The following is a 22,102-nucleotide window of genomic DNA, read 5'->3' on the forward strand; positions in this document are numbered from 1 at the left end:
CGCCACTCCGCTACGCTCCCCTCACCCTGCCGCTCCGCTCCAAGATGGCGTCGAAAGAGGGGCCGCTGCGCGCGGCACGCCGGGAAACCCGCGCGCAGGACCCTTGAGGCGGCAGCGCCGCGCCTGACAAGACTGCGCGCAGAGCAGGCGGCCCCGGGGCAGCCTCCGGGAAGGACCCCAGAGCGCCCGCGTCGCCATGGAGACCGGGCCTTCGCCGCCGGCGGCCGCCGCGTGAGTGTCGCTGTGGTGATCGCCGCCGCCCCGGGGTCGGCCTCGGCTACGTGCGGGGGGGGGGCCGCCCGGAGGCGGGGGGGTGAACTCTTGTCGTCAGCAACCGTGTCTCTGCCGCAGTCGTCCGCAGCGCGACAGTGATCCCGGTGTCCATGACGACCACTAATGGCTGTCATTCATGATTAGCATCCGGTCGGACACGTTGCCGTTAGTAACAGCTGCTGTCCTCATCCCGATTACTGGTTGCTGCCCTCGAGTCTTGTCATTAGTACCATCCGTTTCCACTGGTTTCCAATAGGGCCGTGCGAAATTTCGCCCCCAGATGTGTTTCGACGCTGTTTCGAGGTTGAACCAGCAAAATCGAAACAGAACAGATACGGTCGAAACGAAATGAGGCAAGTCGAAATGTTTCGCCATCGTTTTACCCATAGGATATAATGGGGAAGGTCAAAACAGCCTGTAATTTTGTCATTTCTGGCCAGATTTGGATCAAACTTGCAGAAGTGGTAGTCCCTTCTGAGGGCATGACGCGTGCCACGTTTCAAGGAGATTAGTGCAAGGGCTTTGGAAAGACTGCACCCCAGAGTCTTAAGAACCAAACTAGTGTCATGTGTATGTGTTAAGCCGCGGCAGGATGACAGCTGCAGGGATGGTGGCCCCTGCTGCGGCCACGACTTCCGAATCCCTTGCGAAAAGCTTTGGAGCCATTTTGGAGATCCGGCCATAGGGTATAATGAAGAATCAACGAACTATCTATAACTTGGTTGTTTTTTGTCTGATTTGGATGAAACTTGACGGGGCAGTAACCTCTGCTGAGAGCATGAAGCCTGCCAAGTTTCAAGAAGATCGGTGCAGGGGTTTGGGGGCAACTGCACCCTAAATTCTTGAAAGCAAAACTCATGTCATGTATATGTGTTACAACACAAGGGGGGTCAAAAGTGTAGGGGTGGCAGCTGCTGCCGAGGCCACAAAGCCTGCCAAGTTTCAAGAAGATCAGTGCAGGGGTTTGGGGGGAACTGCACCTCAAGCTGCTGACAGGCAGAACTCATGACATAGATGACCCTGTGTGCACTAAGGCGCAGCGGGCTGAAAACTGCAGGGGTGGTGGCCCCTACTCAGGCCACAAAGCCTGCCAGCTGTCAAGGAGATAGGTGCAGGGGGAGTCTGGCTTCTGGGGCCCTGCACCTGTGGCTGCTGACAGACAAAAGTCATGACATGGGTGCTCGTGCAACTCACTGTCTCTGTCTTGTGGCAGTTGATTGTCTGTGTTGATTCTTTCCTCTCAGTCTGTGGTTTTGTAGGTGTTAATCTGTATTCGTTATGTAGTAGCTAGGTACTGTGTATTGAGCTGGTCCCTGAGTGAATCATGATTAATTGGTAATTGGCAACACAGTAGCTTAGCAGCCAGGCCTGCAGTAGTGCCCCCATGCCCACCCCACCCCAGTGCCCCAAGACAGACACAGTTGCACAAGCACCCATATTATGAGTTTTGCTTGTCTCCAGCTTGAGGTGCAGTTCCCCCCCAAACCCCTGCACCTATCACCTTGAAACTTGGCAGGCTTTGTGGCCTCACCAGGGGATACCATCCCAGCAGTTTTGACTCCACTGTGGCTCAGCACATCCACGTGTCATGAGTTTTGCTCTCAAGAGTTTGGGGTGCAGTTTCTCCAAACCCGTGCACCTATCTTGAAATGTGGCACGCATCATGCCCTCAGAAGGGGCTACCATTTCTGCAAGTTTCATCCAAATCTGGCTAGAAATGACAAAGTTATAGCCTGTTTCGACTTTCCCTGTTATATCCTATGGGTGAAATGTCAAAACAGGGTCGAAACGGCAAGATGTTTTGACAGAACGGAACAGCCGTTTCAACTCGAAACAAAAGTCAAAACAAAACACTGTTCTGTCAAAACGCTGAAACGCTGGTCGAAATGAAACGCGTCTGTTTCGCACAGCTCTAATTTCCAATATTATTATTATTACCGATGATCGTAATTGTGATCACTGTTACTATCTTATTGCTAGCATCATTATAATTATTACAATCAATTATGACTTATTTCCAATATATTATTAACAATTATCTATTATAACCATGATCACTTACTTTCCATATTGCTACCATCAAATATTGTAATTATTAGACGAAATTACGAATTATTTCCAATATTATTGTTATCATCAATTATCTATTATCATAATCTTAATCACCATTACTATCCTTATTGCTACCATCAAATATTGTAATTATTATACTAAATTCCAACTTATTTCCAGTATTATTATTATCAATGATCTATTATCATAATCATGATCACTGTTACTATCCTTATTGGTACCATCCATTATTGAAATTCATTATTATAATCAATTTCGACTTATTTCCAATATTATTATCTTTTATCGCAACCATGATCATTATTATTATCCCTATTGCTACCATCCATTATTGTAATTAATTATTATAATCAATCACTACTTATTTCCATTATCATTAATTATTATTATTACTTTTATTTATGATACTCCCCTTTACCACTATACCTCATATATAGGGACAGAGACCATGGTAGCTCAGCCCATGCTTGCACTCCCCCTGCCCCTGCCCATGCCCCAGAGCACTGCCAGGCTGAGCCCAGCCCTGCAGAGCTCTCCCCTGCAGTGCAGGGGATGCCCCAGGGGGGCAGTCATGCCTTGCCCACCTACTCACATCCCTCCAGGCCGCAGCTCTTGTGGGTTTCTTGAGGCTGTTCAGTAACGCCTGGGAGGTAGGAATCAGTGCAGACAAGGAAATGGAATAAGGCAGAAGTGGAGCCAGCCTGCAGCCTGGGAGCTACAGGTGACATGGGCAGTCTCTGGGAGGGGATGGGCAGCACAGTGGCAGAGGGCAGGAGGCAGAAAGCAGCTCAGCAGCTCAGCGAGGGAGCACAGAGCAGAGAGCAGGAAGCAGAACAGTAGCTTGTTGAGGGAGCATGGGCAGAAGAGCCAACAACAGGTCAGCGAGGGAGTACAGGACAAGGAGCAAAAGGCAGAACAGCAGCTTAGGGTGGGAGCACAGGGAAGGGAGCAGGAAGCAGAGCAGTAGATTGGACAGAGAACACAGGGAAGGGAGCAGAAAGCAGGGCAGGCAAGGCAAGGGGATGAGAGTGGGACTGTGGGAGGGTGCGGGACTAATGTGTATGCACCTACCAAAAAGGTTAGCCCACACTGCAATAGGGGACAGGAACAGAAATTGCCAGAGGTCTTCTGCTGGGCCTGTACAGCCCCTAGCACTTCTTGGGCCTCACCCAATAACTTGAAAATGTAATCTGCCACTTAGCCTTGGCTTCAGAAGAGCAGTTAAATTAAACAGGTCTTTACTGAATAGGGATGTACTTAATAAGTGCCTTTCAAAATCAAAAGCCATTAAAAGCCCAAAAAGCCATTTTCCATCCAGGAAGAGCACAGGCCAACTGCAGATGCTTCCTCAGCCTGACGAAGGGCATTTGTGCCCAAAAGCTGGCAAAGAAGAATTTTTTTCCAATTATTTGAGTTGGTCTAATAAAAGATTACAGATTTACCCAAAGAAGCTGGTCTGCCTATTAACAGAAAAGGCACACGGGTTTTTTTGCCCACACATCTCTTCGTAATTTAGGCTAAGAAAAAAAGCAGGCATGTTAACAATTCTGTAGGTACTCAGGCAGGGCCGACCAGAATATGTGGAGTACAAGCATCTTTGCACCATCTTCCTTCCTTGTACATAGGATTAGATCAAGGAGCTTGGCTGAATCTAGAATTAAAACAGTCTTGTGCTCACCCAGATGGATTGCATTGGCACAATCCATTGTGGGGAGCTCCTTTTTTTTAAATGTTTCTAAATACACCAGACAGTGGTTTCGTATCCATTTATAAAACAGCAGAAACCCAGGCAGAGTTTACTGGCTTGGCACTGATACCTGCTGAGTACATGCATATCTATAATAACAGGAATCATACGGGAGCAACAAGGACAACACTGGGCTTTAGCAAAACGCTACATTGCAGCTGTACATTTTCTTAACTTGAATTAATCCCCTGCTGAATAGAGGCTGCTTTCGTTTGCAAAAGAGTTACTTTTTCTAACAAGAGACATAACTATTTTACATAACTATTTTATTCTTCTTTTTAAAGTGCCGTCATAATCACCTGTCAGTGGTCTTTCATGGAATTTTTTCCCCCACTATATTTTCATCTTTGTTGCCAACATATAAAGAAGGGACTCTTGTCATGTAGCGCAGACCCAAGATGTAGACTGGGCTTAAAAGGGGTCAATATGAATAAAACGCATAGGTGGGTGCTAGTGCATGTTAAGTAGGAAGGGACATTAAGACATTTTTAACAAACAAAAAACCCCCAAAACAGCTGGACTTTTATCCTCCACTGCTACCTTTAATTAACCAGTTTTTGAGTGAGAAAAAATAAGTTTATAATTTTTTTTACTATGCAGATGAATTATAATCTTGACCCTGCATCTTAGAGCTTTCTACCAGTAGATTTCAAAATGCTTCACATTATCTCCATTTTACAGAGTGGGAAACTTCAGGGAAATGACTGGTTCAGGTTACTTAGTCAGGCTAGGGGCAGGGCCACAAGTCAGGACTCCTAAGTCCCAAACCAGTACTCTATCCACTTGCCCATCCTTCTCTAGAATGATTAGATCAAACTATTCTTATTAATTACTAATTTACTAATTTGACTATCAGAGGTAAGTGAAAGGAATGGACAAATATTAACAAAACTGGAAACATAAAATAAGCTTTTTTGGACAATCTTCATTGTAAGAATCCAGAACTTACTAATAATAGTTGTAAAAGCATTTTTATTTAAACAGGATTTCTTTTGCTAGTGTTACTTAAGGCACCCTTGATAAACAAATTGAAGATGCTACCCCAGAGGCGGCAGCAACTGGATTTTAGCTAGTTAAACCTCATGGAAAGGACTTTGTGTCCTCAAAGAACTTATCCTGCAGAAGCGGCAATGGTAGGAAACAGATGGATTTAAAATAGAGGATCTGTTTCCTGCACTTCACCTTTGGTGACACCGTGAACCTGAGCGAGCATATGATATTCAGCTTCTGCCTTTTTTCAATTAATTTCATGATCTAATTTCAGATTCTTACATTCGTTACGGCAGAAATGAGGTTGGGCTCTGCTGTGAGAGTAGCAAGAACCTGAAAGGGCTCTAGAGCCAGGGAGTAAGCATTTTCTTCAGTCAGTCCTGAAGTTGCTGAAAAGTGAACCTCGAGTTTGTCTGAATCTCAACCAGTTGAGTTTTTGCAGGGGATAACTGTATCTCAACCTCTCCGTCATGTTGACAGGCACTGTCTGATCTGCTTCCAGTGTGTGCTTGTAGACTAGACCATCATGTTCTACAAACTCTGAAAATACGTTTATTCAAGAGATTTTAAAGATTGCCCAAGTCCATCAGTAGACAGACAGGGATCGGTGGGAATTGGTATTATTAGATATAAATGTTTACCGTATTTCACTGTGTACAAGTTGGGTTTTGAAGCCCAATTTTTGGGTCGTAAAAATCAAACTGGACTTATATATCGTGCCACATCAAAAAATTGGGATTGGAGTTAGGCTTGGCTAGGCACAGTGCTCAGCTAGCACAGCCCCATCCCCCACAGCAGTGCTCCCTGTGCCACACCAGCACCGCTTGCAGGGGATGAGGCTGTACCAGCTGAATGTTGAGCCCAGTGCTGCTCTCAGGGGATGAGGCTGCAGCAGCTGAGCCCAGACCCATCCCTTGTAGAAGATACTTGGCGTTCAGCAGTGCCAGTTGCAGTAGACAGGGCCAGGCTGGACGCTCGGGTGGTGTGGCCCCATTCCCTGCGAGCTTGGCACCGCTCGCAGGGGGATGGGGATGGGGCCGGACTTGGCGCTCAGCTGGGGACATGCTGCTTGCAAGGGGTGAAGACAGGCTCACGCTCATCTGGCTCAGCTCCATCCCCTGCAAGTGGCACCAGCAATGCCATTCACAGGGGATGGAGCTGAGCCCAGCCCCGACTTATACCCTGTGCCTATGAAAATCCTTACCTTTCCAATCAGAAAGCTGGGAGTCAACCTATACGCTGTGAAATACCATATATGACAGTAATCCCCAGAATCAGAGTCCTGCTGTGCTGCAGGCTGTCCAGAAATCATTCATTTCTATAGACTGCTTCCATTTTGTTTCGTCTTTTTCTTGACTGGAGGAGTGAGGGGAAAGGCAGCAACTGGGACTTCTGCTATTCAAAAGCCAAAACGTTATCATTCTGGAATGTGCTTAGGTAAAACAATAAAAACCCCTTGTATTAAATTTAGAAAAGATTGGTTCCTTTTCCTTCAGAAATAACCTCTGCACACTGATAGTTTAAATTGCACAAGGCTTTCAGCACAAATACCAAGACATGGCCTTTTAAAAGACCTATTGAATGCCAAAAGCTAAATCTAAGACACATTCCTTTTACATAGTGGTGTTTAAAGCAGCGATTCTCAATTTATTTAAGCTCAAGGCGCCCCACCCCCCCAACTCAGGAAATCCCAGTTCTTAGCTTCCCTCATTTTTTGAATATGGAAAATAATATTCTTTTGTTGCAAAGACCTGAGAATGAGCACAACGGGGCAGAATGGTTTGGGCATGGTGGATTCCTAGTTGAAATGTCTCATTTTATCTTGTGAATCGTATAGAGATGTTTGGATAACTAACAATGCTAATATAGTGTGGCACCCCTAAGAGCATCTCATGGTACCCTGGCTGAGAATTGCTAGTTTAGTCATAGAGACCTAAGGCTGGAAGGGACCTCCAGAGGTCACATCTAGTCCAACCCCCTGCCAGAGGCAGGATCGGCCCTATCCAAACCATCCTAGTATATAACCATCATTTAAACTAGGTAAAACTACTCTCAACCCTGACACAACCCTAACTCCCAAATGTGCTACGGGTAAAGCAGAGGAACCACAGCAGTCAACATCCTGCTTCTATAAAATGTTGTCAATACACACCCAAGAGGTCCCAGGTAGAGGGCCATGCTCCCTGCTACAGAGGAAGGCAACCCCCTTCCCCCCCTCCCCCCAAACCAATCTGACCAAGGGGTAAAATTCCTTCCTGACCCCAAATCTGACATCTGTCTGATGCCGAGCGGAGGGGTGAGACCCTCTGGCCAGGGACCTCTGGTTTTGGTCCCAGCTGGAGACTCGACACAGCCCAGTTGAAGTCCCCAGCCTTAATTGTGGCCAACACCCAATGCCTCTGAGGAGGCTTAAAAACACCCTGACACATGTAGCAGAAAAGGAGTGGGAAGAGAAGAGCGGGAACAATCAGCAAAGCCCACAAGTATGGGAAATACCCATGGTAGACAATAGGCATAGGTACGCTGAGATCATCCCTGGCTGTCCAATCACTTTTTGAACACCTCCAGTGATGGAGAGCCCACAATTTCCCTAGGCATCTATTCCACTGCCTCACTATTCTCACAACAAAGACTTTTTTTGAATTTCCAATCTAAATTTCCTTTGCTGCAACCTCAAGCCATTCGTCCTCTCTGCAGAAAGAGAGAAAAGGTGCTTTCCCTCTTCTTTATGGCAGCCCTTCAGGTATTTAGAAGGATAGTGTCTTATCAAAATATCATGTATATAAAAAAAACAAATACAATCACCTGTCTTATAACATCTAAATCACTGGTCTCCAAAGTGGGGTGCGCACAAGACGATCCATTGGGGTGCGGGAACAAAATATTAGAACTTCTATTTATATGTATATAAATATACATATATTGGGGGTGCGTGCTCAAAATTATTTTACTGATGGGGTGCACAATCAAAAAAGTTTGGAGACCACTAATCTAGATAATTAAAAATATCTCATTTACGTTCGCCTGTCCTGGAGTTGCTCAGCTTTGTCCATGATAACAGAACCTATATGTAACAGGCCATGGCAACAGACTCATTCCAATCACTTTGGATTCTGGTTGTTATCCATTCCCTTCACTCTGGTGCCCATGCACTGTCCCAGTTCTGGAGCATCTGGCTTGCTGACATGCCAAGAAAATTCAGATTTGTATATAAAAGCATTTTCCCATTTGAATCCCAAAAACGTGCAAGACTCACCACAATAGGAGGCTAAAGTTAGTTTGCCAAGTCCAGCGTATCTCAAAGTATGGAGATCTCCCTGCCTCTGGCTCAGGGCAGTGGGACTGTCACAGACTAATAAATAACAAGGAACTGTTTAATGCAGCAGCCAGCAAAGGGGCAGCTTCTTGAGTTGTACAGCACAGCCAGTGGGCACTTTTAAGGGGAATATGGAGTGGAGGGAACAAAGGGGCTCCTGCTGAGCTAGGCCACTTGCCACCATCCAGAGCACTGCACACTGGTGCTCAGTCTGCCCATGCAAGATGAGGGCAGCTGTGATCAACCTGTCCTATGAAAGTTAAGGACAACCATTGTGTTCCCATCATGGTGGAAGGCTATGACCCAGGTGAAGTGTTTGGAGGGGGCTATAAACAAGTTACAGAAGGATATTAAAAATTGTGGAGAAAGCTGTCACCTAGTTTCTCTCCAACTATTGCTAACTCCAGGCTCTCTCTTTTTCACTGCCATGTGCTCTTAGCAAGGATGAGACGACTACAGAGGTGGATAGGTTCTCTCCTCTGGAGATTCTGCAGCTGTCTGCTCTGCTGGAAGACTGCCTCGATCAGCTTTCTATTCTCGGATATATCTTTCCAAGATCATATGAAGGCAGGACTGAAATCATCCATGTATGTGCCTCTGTTTTGTCTTCCTCTTATTTTTCCTTCTTGCTTTGATTTTACTCAATCACTTTTGGGTGAGGGGACACAATGGAAATGCCTCATCCTGTTCAGCTGAGGCTTGATTTTAATATCGACATCCTGGGCCTGGTGAGGTGCCCTTCGGGGAATCTGGATCTCATGTGGCGCTGCACAATATTGATAGGGTCCCTCTGCCAAAGGGCATAGATTTTCACAAAACCAGTCAGCATACAAAGAATAAGATCTGGACCTGCAACACCTAATTACTGATGTAATTTAGTTTGCTTCATCCACTGAGTCCAGAGTAGACATGAAAACCAGTTATCCTAGTTATATTGTAGCTGCCACAATAGGCAGCACTGCAACAGGTAGCAAGAAACGCATGAGAACCCATTTGCACTGAAGGCAGGCAAGGTTCTTTGGGCAGACGTGATATATTTTATTAGACCAACTAAATAGTTGGAAAAATTGCTCTTTGCAAGCTTTCAGGCACAAACACCCTTCTTCAGGCATTGGAAGACTTGCACTGAACAAACTTACCCTGGGCTAACCATGGACACATGATATGTAACACCAAGGTGTTTCTACTGCTTTTCTTCTTCACATGTAATCCTGCATTGGATGCTAGAAAGTTACACCCATGTAGGAGTTTCTTCCCTGTCTGTTCTTGGCCATGCTGGTATAATTGTGTCCTGTGCCCAAATAAAGGCAGAATTTTCAAAAGTACCCCACATGGCTGTGATTCTTTCCCTGGTTAGTAAATGGTAAAAATCCCTTGACTTCAGGAGGAGGGTTAGACCAGCACTGAACACTTACCCTAGATGGATTATCTGGTTGCCATTATTTGGCTGATTTCTAACAGGCATCACAGAGAAGCGGGTTTGAAGGGAAACAGGAAGAACCCTTTCAGCTCAATGAGGGGCTTCATACACTGGAAGTTCCTTGAAGGTGTGGACTTGGTGATGGTGGTTGGAGCTGCTAGAGGAGTGGAGAGTAAGGCTAAGGGATAGAGGGATAGTCTTGAGAGGCAAAAGGGTTTTGTTTCTACCATCATATATTCTTAATGTTTCCAGTGAGAATCAAGAATCTTAGCTCTTAAGCAAGGCAGCAGCCAATTTCCAGGCTTAGCCCAGGTCATGCTGCGTGGGACACTTTGCACATTTTATTTAGAGCACAGTAAGCATTGCCATGCTGTATTAAAAGTTGGCGTTCTGAGCAGTTGCATGGTCATGGTTACTACAATCTCTAATGCAGTCTCTTGTGTACAGCTCACTAATTGTCAGTCCCAGCTCAGCACTGCACCAGTCTTCAACCGGCTCCAGTGCAGTGCTGGGGCTGGAACCTGCAGCAGAGGCTTGGTACAGCAGAGGGGTCCCTGGCATATGTCATGGCTGGGTCAGGACTGCATGTGGCTCGCATCGTCTCTTTGGAGGAGTCCAACAATAGCTGTACACGTGTTACTTAATATGATCTAGAGATATTCTTCCCATGAAAAGGTGCAAATTTGCTACGTTGTGATGTCAGGTATCCAGGTTGTAGTCATATTGGTCTAGACACAAAAGGAATCAGGACTTGTAGTAGAGATGATATCCTTTATTCGACCAACTAGATTTTTGCAATTAAAGACACTTTTTTGCAAAAACTAGTTTGTCTAATAAAAGATATCACCTCTACCACGAGTCCTGATTCCTACGTTACGATGGCACTTAGGACGTATCTTACTGCTTGGATGCACAGATGCTTACGTTTTAAGTGCAGTTAACATGCCCTAAGTGTAACATGCAACAAGATCTCAACTCTGAAACTTTTCCTCTGTGTGCCAAGTGAGCTGGAAAAATATGAACCATTATGGGTGAGGTGGGAATATATTACTGGCAGCAGGCTTATCTGGTCCAATGCTGAACAGAGAATGCTAGAGGAAAGCTAAAATAAAATGCAATTCATGTGTTCCGCCAGTTCTTTCTCTGCTACCCTGTATTTTCAAAAATCCCCTACAAAGTTGCTGAGAAGACAACCTTCAATCTTATATCCAAGCTGAATTCAAAGCCTGAATAAGGCTTGAGCTGTGCAGTAGAGGGCACTGCTTTCCTGAAAAGTAACCAGCAAACAAGTCAAACAATTTTAGAATTTCATAAAAAAGTAGGGCTGGAAGGGACCTTGAGAGGTCATCTAGACCAGTGGTTTTCAACCTTTTTTTCATTTGTGGACCCCTAACAATTTTTAAATAAAGGTGCAGACCCCTTTGGAAATTTCAGATGGAGGTGTGGATCCCTCTGAATTGTAAGTGTGGGTACTCACATATTTTGGATTGATCATCGTCACCTTTTGCGGATCCCTTAGACATGATCTATGGATGCCATGGGGTCTGTGACACAGGTTGAAAACCACCGATCTAGTCTAACACCCTGCTGGAGGTAGGATCACCCCTGCCTAGCAAAACTACACAGTCAACCCTGACGCAGCGCAAGACATCACACCCGAACCTGCAACAGGTAAAACAGGGAAACCATGCCAACCAATGTCTGGCTGCTGCAAAGGTGGTTAAAAATATGCTCAAGAGGTCCCAGGTAGAGGGCCACATCCCCTGCTACAAATGAAGGCACCCCCACGCCAGTCCATACCAGTCTGACTGGGATCTCCTAGACAGGGATTGTCATGGAATTTTGCATGGAAAATTTCTGCTGTATTAGAAGCAAAATGTATCAGCACTTTTGCAAGGATTATGGGTTGGCTTCTGCCTCTGACCCAGACTCAGCTTGATAACGGCTGTGGAAATTATTCCTTTTAAGTCCCTCCTGGAAACACACTTCTTCCCAGAGGCACCAAAACACAACATAGGAAAAAACGTCAAATACACCAAAAAAAGTGGAACCCACGAGCTACATGTGACTCCACAAGCTACATGTGACTGTTGGTGCCATCTCGTTTAGCTGCTGCTTCCCACCCCTGGTTTTGCATTCGCATGTCATCGGTTGAATTGCAAGGGACCTTATCTTCATAGTTGTCTGCAAAATACCCAGAACACTACTGGCGTCATATAAATCAAGTGTGCCAGCGGCAGTTTCAGTAACCACAGCACTGTTTGATAATCCATTAGCTTTCCTCATCAGGATAATTGTGGCCTTCAGAAGACTGGGGAATTTCCACTAGTTGAATTTTTAGTGCAGGTGCCTTGTAAACTGGGCAGCTGCCAAGAAGCTAAGCAAAAGGCAGAAGCACAGCTTGCAAATGCTCCACTCCTTGTGTGTTATTTGGTAATTCTGGAGGTTTAAATCCCACCTAATTATTTCAAGCAGGGCTGCTGAGCGTCCAGTCCGCAGGGCTCCCCCTGGATCTGGAAATTTGGCAGTCAGGGAGCAGTAGCAACATTCATTGCCACAGCTTGCTGCCAGATTTCTGGACTGTGGGGAGCTATGTGAGCTGGATAACTTGCCCAATACTCAGGGTCAGGCTGGCATATGGCTGGATCCAGGCACATGAGGTTGTTTTGGTGTTCTGGATCACACCCACAGACGGAGCCCAGGTGGCAACTCTGCGCAGGATCTGGACCACAGACCAACCCCACAACACTCAACCGGCCCACAGCGCTGGAAGGGTAGGCAGCACTGAGTTACAGCAGTCCCGTTAACACCCTGTCTTGAACTGTCCATCAAAGCCCCACCAGGAAGTCCATGAGTTGCTTTGCCAAGCTCATTCTTTCTGAAACACGGTCATTTAAGAGGAGAAGCAGCTGTTTCATTTTGTTCTTTCTTATTTTTTATATTTTCACCTCCCTGCACTCATTTAATGCACACAAGTGATACACCTGTGCGTGCAGGCAAACACATGCAAAATGTGCCCGGAGATCTTCAGCTGGTTAGAAGTGTCATAGCTTAATGGGATCGTCATTGCTTTTGCCAGCACAGGAACTGCTTTCCCCTAAACCCTCCCTTTGGTTCCTCAGAACTTAGGCGGACAAAAAAAGGTGCCTGTTTAGGTTGTTACTGCAGTAGCTGCTGGTATTTGGAGTTTCCCCTTTGAGTTCCTGTTATGGTTCCTCCATCCCCTCCCCTTACAAAACAGCTGAACAAATAACCAATATCCATTTCCACTTCTCCAGTCAAGAAGGCAGCAAGCAATCACAGCGTGGATGCTATAAAAATGCTTAAGTTGGGAAAGCTGTAGGTACAGATGCTGGCAACCCAGTGAGAAAAGGCAGAGAGGGAGACGCTTTCTTGCCCTGCCATCTTCATCCTGGTCCCAATCCTGAAAGGCCTTTGGCACATGCCTTGTTTTACCCATCATGAATAACCTCATAGACCCTGATGGGACTTCACCTTAGGCTTAAAATTAAACCAGGGGAATTGAATCAGGACCCATACTGGCTACAGACTGCAGAGCTTCGATATCAACCACCCGCCTCCTTGGTGTGGAATTTAGTTCACCACTTGATTGCTGTTGGCCCAGTTCTTCCCAAGCTTATCGTCAACTCAGCTTTGTTCTTTCCTGTTCCTTAATGTTGCTGAGTTTCCCATCCACAGTGCACCTAACATCTCTCTTGTTTCTTTTCTAGATGGATAGCCAGGAAGTTAGTAAAATCGTCAAGAACCAGAAGGAGCTGGGGATGAAATTTGAAGAACTCGTGTCAGCCATGCCAGAGAAGGGCACAGGAATTCCCTCTGAGAAAGCCAAGATCAATCAGCTGAGGAAGCAACTGCAAGAGACACGTGGAGACCTCCAACAGGCCAACTTTTATTTTAACAGCGCTGCAAAGCAGAGCGTTCTGTCCTCAGACAACATCCGAAAAATCCTGGAGGATATGTGAGTGAAGAGCTTTTCTAATTAAAGCACCACAATGTCTCATGTATCAGTGTCCCTCTGCTTAAAAATGGCGATGAGGTGTTTGAACTAAAGCTCCTTCAATGACCTTTAGTTCAAGCACCCCCACCACCATTTTTAAGTGCAGGGACTCTAATATAAGAGATGCAACAGGCTACTGGAATGAGGTAATTCCCACGCTCCAGCACTCTCAATTAATCGAGTCTGCTCTGACACACTGTAATTACAGTGTGTCATAGTTTCATAGTTTCTAGGGTCAGAAGGGACCCGAGCAGATCATCGAGTCCGACCCCCTGCCATGGCAGGAAAAAGTATTGGGGTCAAACGACCCCAGCAAGGTGTACATCCAGCCTCCTCTTAAACACCCCCCAGGGTAGGAGCCAGCACCACTTCTCTTGGAAGTTGGTTCCAGATCCTAGTCGCCCTGACCGTGAAGTCGCGCCTCCTGATGTCTAGTCTGAATCTCCCCTCTGCCAGCTGGTGACCGTTATTCCTGGTCACTCCTGGTAGTGCACTCCCCCAATGCCTGCTGGTCCCCCCTGACTAGTTTGTAACAGGCCACTAGATCCCCCTCACCCTTCTTTTGTGGAGGCTGAACAGGTTCAGGTCCCGTATCCTGTCCTCGTAGGGCCTGCCCTGCTACCCCCTGATCATGCGAGTGGCCTCCTCTGGACCCTCTCCATGTTGTCCACATCCCTCCTGAAGTGCGGTGCCCAGAACTGGACGCAGCCCTCCAGCCAGTTGGCGACACATCGGACTATGTGGGTGTCGACACCACAGCCCCCAGTTTCTTAATGAGAACGGGGTGAGAGACAGTGTCAAAGGCCTTCCAAAAGTCCAGGAAGACGATGTCCACTGCTACCCCTGTGTCTAAGGATTTGGTGACCTGGTCGTAGAAGGCCACCAAGTTGGTCTGACAGGACCTGCCGCTAATGAACCCGTGTTGGTTGCCTCTAAGCATAATCTCCCCTGCTGGCCCCTCATGGTCATGTGGCAGGATAATTCTCTCAAAAAGCTTGCCCAGGATTGAGTTAAGACTAACTGGCCTATAGTCGTAGGTGGTTGGTTACAGGAGCTGGTGTGCCTTACCCATACTAGCCCAAGATGCCAGTAGGCCCAGTCCTGACCTCAGTCTTGGCAGCTGCTTTGACTGACAGCAGAAAAGCCATTTACTGGAAAAAGAAGCTGGAGAAATAGCATGGCTGTTCAGCAGGAAACAAACTGATGAGACTGCCCATTCACTTCTCAGAGATCTGCCCAGCGAGGCCCATGGTTGTGACATCTGGTCACTGCCAACTTATCTGGAATTTGCACTGGCGGCCTTTCAGTGATTCACTGCAAGAACCAGCCAGTTCTGGCCTTCTAGTGCTTGAGACCAAGTGGCTCCTCTAGCACAGCTATACGGTGACAGCCATTTCACAGACTGAGCGTTGTCTCTTGAGATCAGCCAGTGATACATATGATGCCTCTCCAGCATGGCTACTGCAGTGCACGCCACCCTGCTTTACAGAACACAGCAAACAGCGTGGCCAAAAGGTTAGCAGGGAAACACACTAGCTCATAGTTAGCCTCTATTAAAAAGATTGAGTTGGCAAAAGTTCTGATCACTTGGCAGCACCCATTAAAACAAAGGAGAAATTTACTGTTAGGCTCATATTTTTGAAACCTTGGCCTATATTATTAAGCAATGAAGGAAAACAAAGGGGCTCAAAACAATTCAATACAAAAAGAGAACGAAAATCCCAAATGACTGGAAGATTGCCATTGAAATGTAAGCACGTGAAATTCCACATGCTGGTCAGTGGTGAGCTTTCCAGGCCAGGATCGTAGCTTGGTAAAAGTCAGTACAGGACCTAACACAGTGGATTTTCCTGATGGCCCGAAACTTTTGCAGCAGCTGCAGTACCAGTACGAACCAGTAACAGCTTGACTACATTTAATCTTTTAAGGCACCATAATATGAAATACTCCAGGTGTGTGAATGGGGATTACATGGTAGCCGTAACCTTGGATTTGGCTTAGTAAAAGGATCTGAATAAAACAGAAACAGGGCATGCATGTATAGCTGAGCCAGGCAGCAAAATGGCAGAAAATAAGGTCTTTCTCCTTGTTCTTGTCGGCAGGCAGTATGCCAGCCAGGTGATTGCGGAGACCTTGTTGGAGATAGAGACTTCAGGAACGTTTCAGAGCCTGCTACAAGCTGTGGAGAGAGAGAAGGAGAAGAAGAATAACTTACACAACCTCATCATCAGGTTAGGACTATGGAAAGCACTTCCACGGCGCTGTTCCCTGGGGGGAAGGGACTTCTGTCCCTCTGGGCATGGCCTGACAGTACAGAAGAGTATGGCTTCCCCATGTGAGTCTCTCTAGGTGCATTACTATCATTCACCACAGAAACATTTCAAGGGAGTGCATTGCTGGGCCTGGAATTTGCCCAGGTTTGAGCCTCAGGAGGTCAGCTGGGCTACTGTAACCCCTCCAGGCCTTTGGTTTGTCCAGACACAATGGAGTGTGCTGGCTGCAGTGGCCCACTTATGACTTCCCAACCTTGGGACTCTCTGGCTCCTGGGGAAGTTAGAGCAGCAAAGAATCTGTTCTTTCTTCTCCTGCAGGCCCCAGGTCTATAGACAACCTTACAGCAGTGAAAGATGAGGCGTAGTTCTTCTTCTGGTCCTTCCAGCCCCTGCCCCTGCCACATCCACTCCCTCCCTTCCCATGTTAGAAGCACTCTTCTGCATCCAGCCTGCACAGAGCGAGTTTGCTGCAGCTCCAGGTGCAAAGCTCTGACTCTAGGGCTCCAGCTTCAGTACCAGATGGAGACATGACAAGCAGTTTCTGTGCCCTGGGCAGATAGCAGTGACTCCTTCCAGAGACCCCATCACAGTTGGCCCCTGGGGCGGGCACCCCCATTGCCTGTGTGGAAGAAATCAAACTTCACGTTGTGGTTGAATCAGAACTGACAGAGCCAGCTTTTCTTTATTTAGGGCTATACTGTGATCACAGGGAGAATCCCATACAGCAAGGGGAATCGCCCACTTGTCTGTTTCAAAGGAATCCTCGAACTCTATAAGTTTACAAGCATATTTATACTTAAGACAGAGAGAGAAAAAAATACGACCTTGGACAATAAATCGCTGATCTAACACACACACAGACATACAGGCAGTTTACTTAAAGAAGAGTGAAACATTGTGCTTATAGAAAGTTATCAGTTTCTGATTTCTCAGAAAAATAAACTTAACATCCGTGCACAGGGTAATATATCAAGACAAAACAAGGCATGCAGGATTCCTTATCTCAGAACACTTAACTGAAATAAGCAGTATCAGCACCTCTGGTCTCTGTCTGTTTTCTGAGTCAAGTGAGGAGCCGGGTTAAATTTATTACCACACCTGCCTATAGTTACACTACTGGTGTGGGAGGGCCTGGTGTGGCAGCCATCACAGAATGGGGGAGGTCCCACCAAGGGGGAATCTTCTGCCATTCCACAGCCCCTTTCCTCCAAGTGCTACCAAGCTGCCTCCAAGCTGGCACCTCCCAGAGCACAGACCATTGGTCACCAACCAGTAGATCTTGATCCACCGGTAGATCTTGGAGCCTCTTGGAGTTGATCTAAGGCTGGGGTGGGGGGCTGAGTGCCCATGTGCATGCATACGTGCACCCCAGCCCAGCAGGTCAGTCCACTGGGGAGGAAAGGGGCGGGGGCTAGATTGAGGCCCCTGTGGTGAGGGACAGTGCCGCAGAGGCAGGAACAGGGGTAAGCTGAGTGGGACCCCGGCCAGATGGGACTTACCTGATGGGGAGGTGCACCCCCAAATAATTTTTTCTCCCTCTGCCTCAGTCTGCCTTCCCTTCCCCTCCCCACAGACTTACCTGTTGTGCTGGAAGGGGGTTGGAGGGAGGCGGGTGGCGGCAGTGATGCATGGTAGATCTTGGGTTGCTTTTAAATGCTAGAGGTGATCTACTTAAAAAGGTTGGAGACCACTGGCATAGACAGCCCCAGCTACATTTTGCATGGGTGAAGCTTACCTTGATTTCAAGCAAAGCTGAGTGCTTCAACAGCATATCACAGCTTTACTTCTCCACCCTAGGGACTTGCTGTATAGCTGTAAGCAGAGCTGATCCCTGGGGTAGGCAGGATTTAGAGGGGAAGTGTATAATTTTGCCTGCTGTCCAAAACAGGTGTTCCATGTTTCAGAAATGGAGAGATCTCTTCTACTTACTGGTGCAGGGGGCAGAGGGAGAAATGAATAGAGGGACTTGCCTGTGGCGTAACCAGCTAGTGCGTCACACTGAAAATGAATGGACGAATTACTGAATTTGAAAAAGGCATCTCACTTTATAGTCCACCCCATCACTTGTGTCTAATAATCACTGCTATAGGTGACTTCACCACATACGCATGCTTTGGAGTGATGCTTATGCGACTTTCAATAAAACTTGTCTGGTTTTAACAATCAACCCATGAGTCTAAAAGCAGCTTCAGCCTGCAATAGGAATGGAATTCATTATTAGGACCTCCTAATTTATCACATTCACCCAGATGCTGACAGTCTGTATGAGACCATAAGCTCCTAGGGCAAGATCTTGTCATGCTAATTGATTTATCAAGTGCCATACACCATCATGGTACTGTATTGATAATAGATTATAAGCATAAATCCTTTGGGGGAAAAAAAACCAGGAGTGAAACAGGCAAGGGAAATGTGAGCTCACAAACCATTGGCCATGGCAGACATCCTATTCTTTTATTGTTCTCTGGTTTATAAAGGTAGAGTAGAAAGCTTGAGGAAGTCTATTCAAAATCACAGTCCATAACAATTTGGGGATAGATGAAAAGCTTCAAGAACTTTGTTTTCAAGAGTAAACATTTTTGTAACTTTTGGTCTTTGTACGTATGTACCCCTTACTGATTTGAAAATTTAAATAGACCTGTTTTTTGTATTTGTTTTTTTTAAATATGTAGATGATTTTAAAGCTCTCCCTTAGAAACAGACCTTCACATAAAACCTAAACTCTGTGTAATTTGCCAATTAGGGCCAGGCATCTGGGCTGAAAACAGTAAAGTGTTTCCACCCTTTCAAGCATATAAACTGAGTCTCTCTCAAGTCCACATGGGTCCTGAGGAGACAGTGGGTTTTTGCTTAAACAAGAACGTCACATTGCTTCACTATGGATTTATTGACCAGGTCATCTGTGCTGCAGTGGTATTCCAGCTCCTGCCTGTCAGATGTGTAGCCCCCCCTGAAGCTTAAAATGGATAAAATAAAAATGCTTGTTCCCAGTAAGCCAGGGTACCAGAGAGGTGTGCAGAGCTGCCTGCCTACGGCATTGACTGTACTGGTCTCCAAGCCGGCAGGGTAATCAGAGCAGTGTCCTGTAAGGTGTTCAATAGTGCAGCTGACAGCGGGAAATTCCCTTTCTAGATAAACAGCTAACCCTTATCTCTCTGGCTGCATCTAAGAGACTCTTTTTTTTCTCCTTTCCTTTTTTCTCTAGAGAGGAGAAAGGAAGGAAGGAGATGAAATCCCTCCAGAAGCAGCTGCAAGAAGTCAAGAAAGAAATGGAGTTAGAGCTTCAGGTGAGAGCACTTGAGACAGGCCAAATGCCAGAGAGGAAGCGTGTTAACGAGCAAGCCCAGATTCAGATTTGCCATCCCTGGCAGCTCCCGAGTCCCTGGGAAAAGGATGCGAGTGCACATGTTACAAGGCCAGGAATTCACTTTTGATACAAGTAGAAACAGAAGAGCGAGGGCAGATACAGCATCGCTATCCTGGGTATTGAACGGTTGCTGATTAGTTTACAAGCACTGACCAGGGCTGTATGGCTATAAGCTTTGGGAGCGTGCAGTACAAAGACAAAGATCAGATGAGAATGAACGGGGGGCTTGGAGGGGCCGGTGATTGGGATGGGACTGACAGGGAGCAGTGTTTGAAGAAATGGGTGGGTTTCCAAAGAGTTCAGTAGAAATAGTGAAGCTGTGAGGAAGAGCTGTCCAGGCAGAGGGGCTGCCATGGAAGAGAAAGCAAGATGGAAATGCAGCGATGAGGCTGACGTCACCGATGGAGTGAAGAGAACATGATAAGAAACAAGCAGACATGGGGCAGAAGCCGGGTCAAAGTGGGTCTCGAAGGCAAGAATCTGGTGATTGTTTCAGTTGGGGAGGAGGCGACAGCAGGTAGATCCGAATAAAAGAGCGAAGCAGCTGAGTGGCTAAGTGGTCACGGTACTCTTGACAATGTAGCTGAGTCTGGAGGGAAGGATGCTGTAGTAGGCAAGCTGGAAAATCAGTTGGGCATCGCCATGTTGAGGAAGAGCTACTTTTCCATTGAAGTTGCAGAAAACTGACTTAGTGATAGCATGGGCGAGGAAGAGACATTGAAAATGCTACCATGATTGCAAGATTGCCTTGGTTATAGCCATATTTAAATCTGAAGAAAAGCAAAACCTCCAGAAGTAGCATCAGGGAGCAGAAAAACATGCTGGAGTGGGAAAGTACATTTCCCATGCTGGGATCACCAGCACAGAAGTGGTAGCAGAGGCACAGGGGCAGATGAAGTTGGGTTGTGTAGGGGGAAGAAAAGGAGGACACCAGAGAAAGAACCATGAATTACCAAAGAGGAGGATGGTGGTAGCAATGCTGAAACAAGCAAATAATTAGCAAAGCAGGAGGTGAAAAGATAATCTGAGGAGCACAAAAGCTTGGCAAGACCATGAAGGGCGAGGATTTTCTAGAGGATTTCAGTGTTTTCAGCTTGGCAGTGCAACTATAGGATTTTGAGGGCACAGTCAGGTCTCAAAAAGGGAATTGTGTGGCTTGGTCTATACTGATCTGCTACCACTGGAATTGGGACTGGAGCCTGTTTCTAGGCCTGAAGGGACAAAACAGAGGAGCCTAAAGCCTTCTGACCTGTCGACATGAGCTGGTTGTTTCAGTCAGCCTTAGGCAATGTGGCAGCTCCTGGAAGATTATAGTCTGCCTGTGCCCTTTTGCACAGTGTCCCATCCAGTTCAGGTTTAGATGTCCTGCGGGGAATGGCAGGCACCACTCCGGGCACTTCCCCAGCCTAAGGGGCAGCCACTCCAAAACGCACAAGTAGAAAACCAGGGGCTCTTATCTGGATCTGGTGCCAAAGTCTGTGCTTGCAAAGCCCAACGTGTCTGCTCTGTTTTGTCCTATTGTGTGCTTGTTGTAGCTCCAAGTAGCAGCTGCCAGGCTCTTGGGACTTCCTTCTTTCTTGGTTTTATTAAACCTTTTGCAGTTACTGAGATGATCGCCTCTCCTCCGGCTTTGCCTTCTCTTCCTTTAGCACCTTCGCTATGTCGACTCTTTGCTAGTTCTGGTATTTTTTCCGGCTTGAAATCCTCTTCCCAAGTTTCTTACTGATTTTGCCTTGGCTAACAAATTAAGACAGAACTGCTTTCACATCCTGCTTTCCTCCCAGTGCCAGAAATAACCTCAGCCATTATATCACCCATGGGAGAATCATTTATATTCATTTCGCCGGGGGATTTCCAACAGGCAACTTTACAGAGGCTTGCATAATTTGGCACCTTTCCAAGTAATTTAAAACATGTTGATTATGGAGCACATAGAGCAGTGACAATAGGCGGGCCTAACAACTAAAACCCATATGGCAGACTCCATTCTTGGGTTTTGAAAAGGAAGAGAAAACAAAAGCAAGCAAATATCATCATGGAACAAGGAAAACACATTCATTGCTCCAGGTATAGCCCTCATACGCGTTTGTTTGGAGCTGTTAACATGACACTAATTATGGTGTTGACAGTAACCCACCTCTGTTGTACTCCTTCGGTTTGCACACCACTATCATCAGCAATTTCAGCTCATTTCTAGCAATTACAGCACCTTAGCTGCAACGATTGCTGATGTTACATAGCAGCCTACAAAAACAGCCGCTTGCTAAATTTGCCATGTTTGAGTGGCAGTAGTCTATCCAGATTATGCCTGTTAATTATTGAATGCCAAAGTAATGTACAGGTTATGCTTAATCACAACACATCAGGAAATATAAAGTGCCAGCTATGCCATTAGCCCAGGGGCTGTATGCATCCTGGAGGCTTTATGGTGCACATTATAGAACAATTAGCAGAGGGTAGGTTGCACACGTTAACACAGCTTGCATCTGCAGGTTTTATTTGGATGCATTCTAGATAGGCGCTTATAATCCTTGTCGGTGGGTACCACCATTGCACGCTACGGAACATGACCATCTGTCACCCAGCCTTGCCCTGGGGGAGAAGAGTGTGCGGAGGAGTGTTTTG

General features: G+C 46.5%; 2 protein-coding genes across 3 annotated transcripts in view; one reads left to right on the forward strand and one right to left on the reverse strand.

Annotated features, from left to right (window-relative positions):
* Positions 1 to 92, reverse strand: part of RPL35A (ribosomal protein L35a) — an 8,090-nt gene extending 7,998 nt beyond the window's left edge. Inside the window, exon 1 of the mRNA XM_019532875.1 lies at positions 26 to 92. The gene's annotated coding sequence lies outside the window, so the exon portion shown is untranslated. The remainder of the gene's footprint in view (positions 1 to 25) is intronic.
* An 8-nt stretch (positions 93 to 100) lies between these two features.
* IQCG (IQ motif containing G) overlaps positions 101 to 22,102 on the forward strand; it is a 33,299-nt gene continuing 11,297 nt past the window's right edge. For both annotated transcript variants that reach the window (XM_019532872.1, XM_019532873.1), the window contains exons 1-5: positions 101 to 231; positions 8,839 to 8,986; positions 13,551 to 13,798; positions 15,940 to 16,068; positions 19,316 to 19,397. In XM_019532872.1, the coding sequence (XP_019388417.1) occupies positions 197 to 231; positions 8,839 to 8,986; positions 13,551 to 13,798; positions 15,940 to 16,068; positions 19,316 to 19,397 (642 nt within the window). In that variant the 5' untranslated portion in view covers positions 101 to 196. The remainder of the gene's footprint in view (positions 232 to 8,838; positions 8,987 to 13,550; positions 13,799 to 15,939; positions 16,069 to 19,315; positions 19,398 to 22,102) is intronic.

Source organism: Crocodylus porosus, unplaced genomic scaffold, assembly GCF_001723895.1.
Source record: "Crocodylus porosus isolate Cpor-Errol unplaced genomic scaffold, CroPor_comp1, whole genome shotgun sequence".
In the NCBI taxonomy this organism is placed as follows: Eukaryota; Metazoa; Chordata; order Crocodylia; family Crocodylidae; genus Crocodylus; species Crocodylus porosus.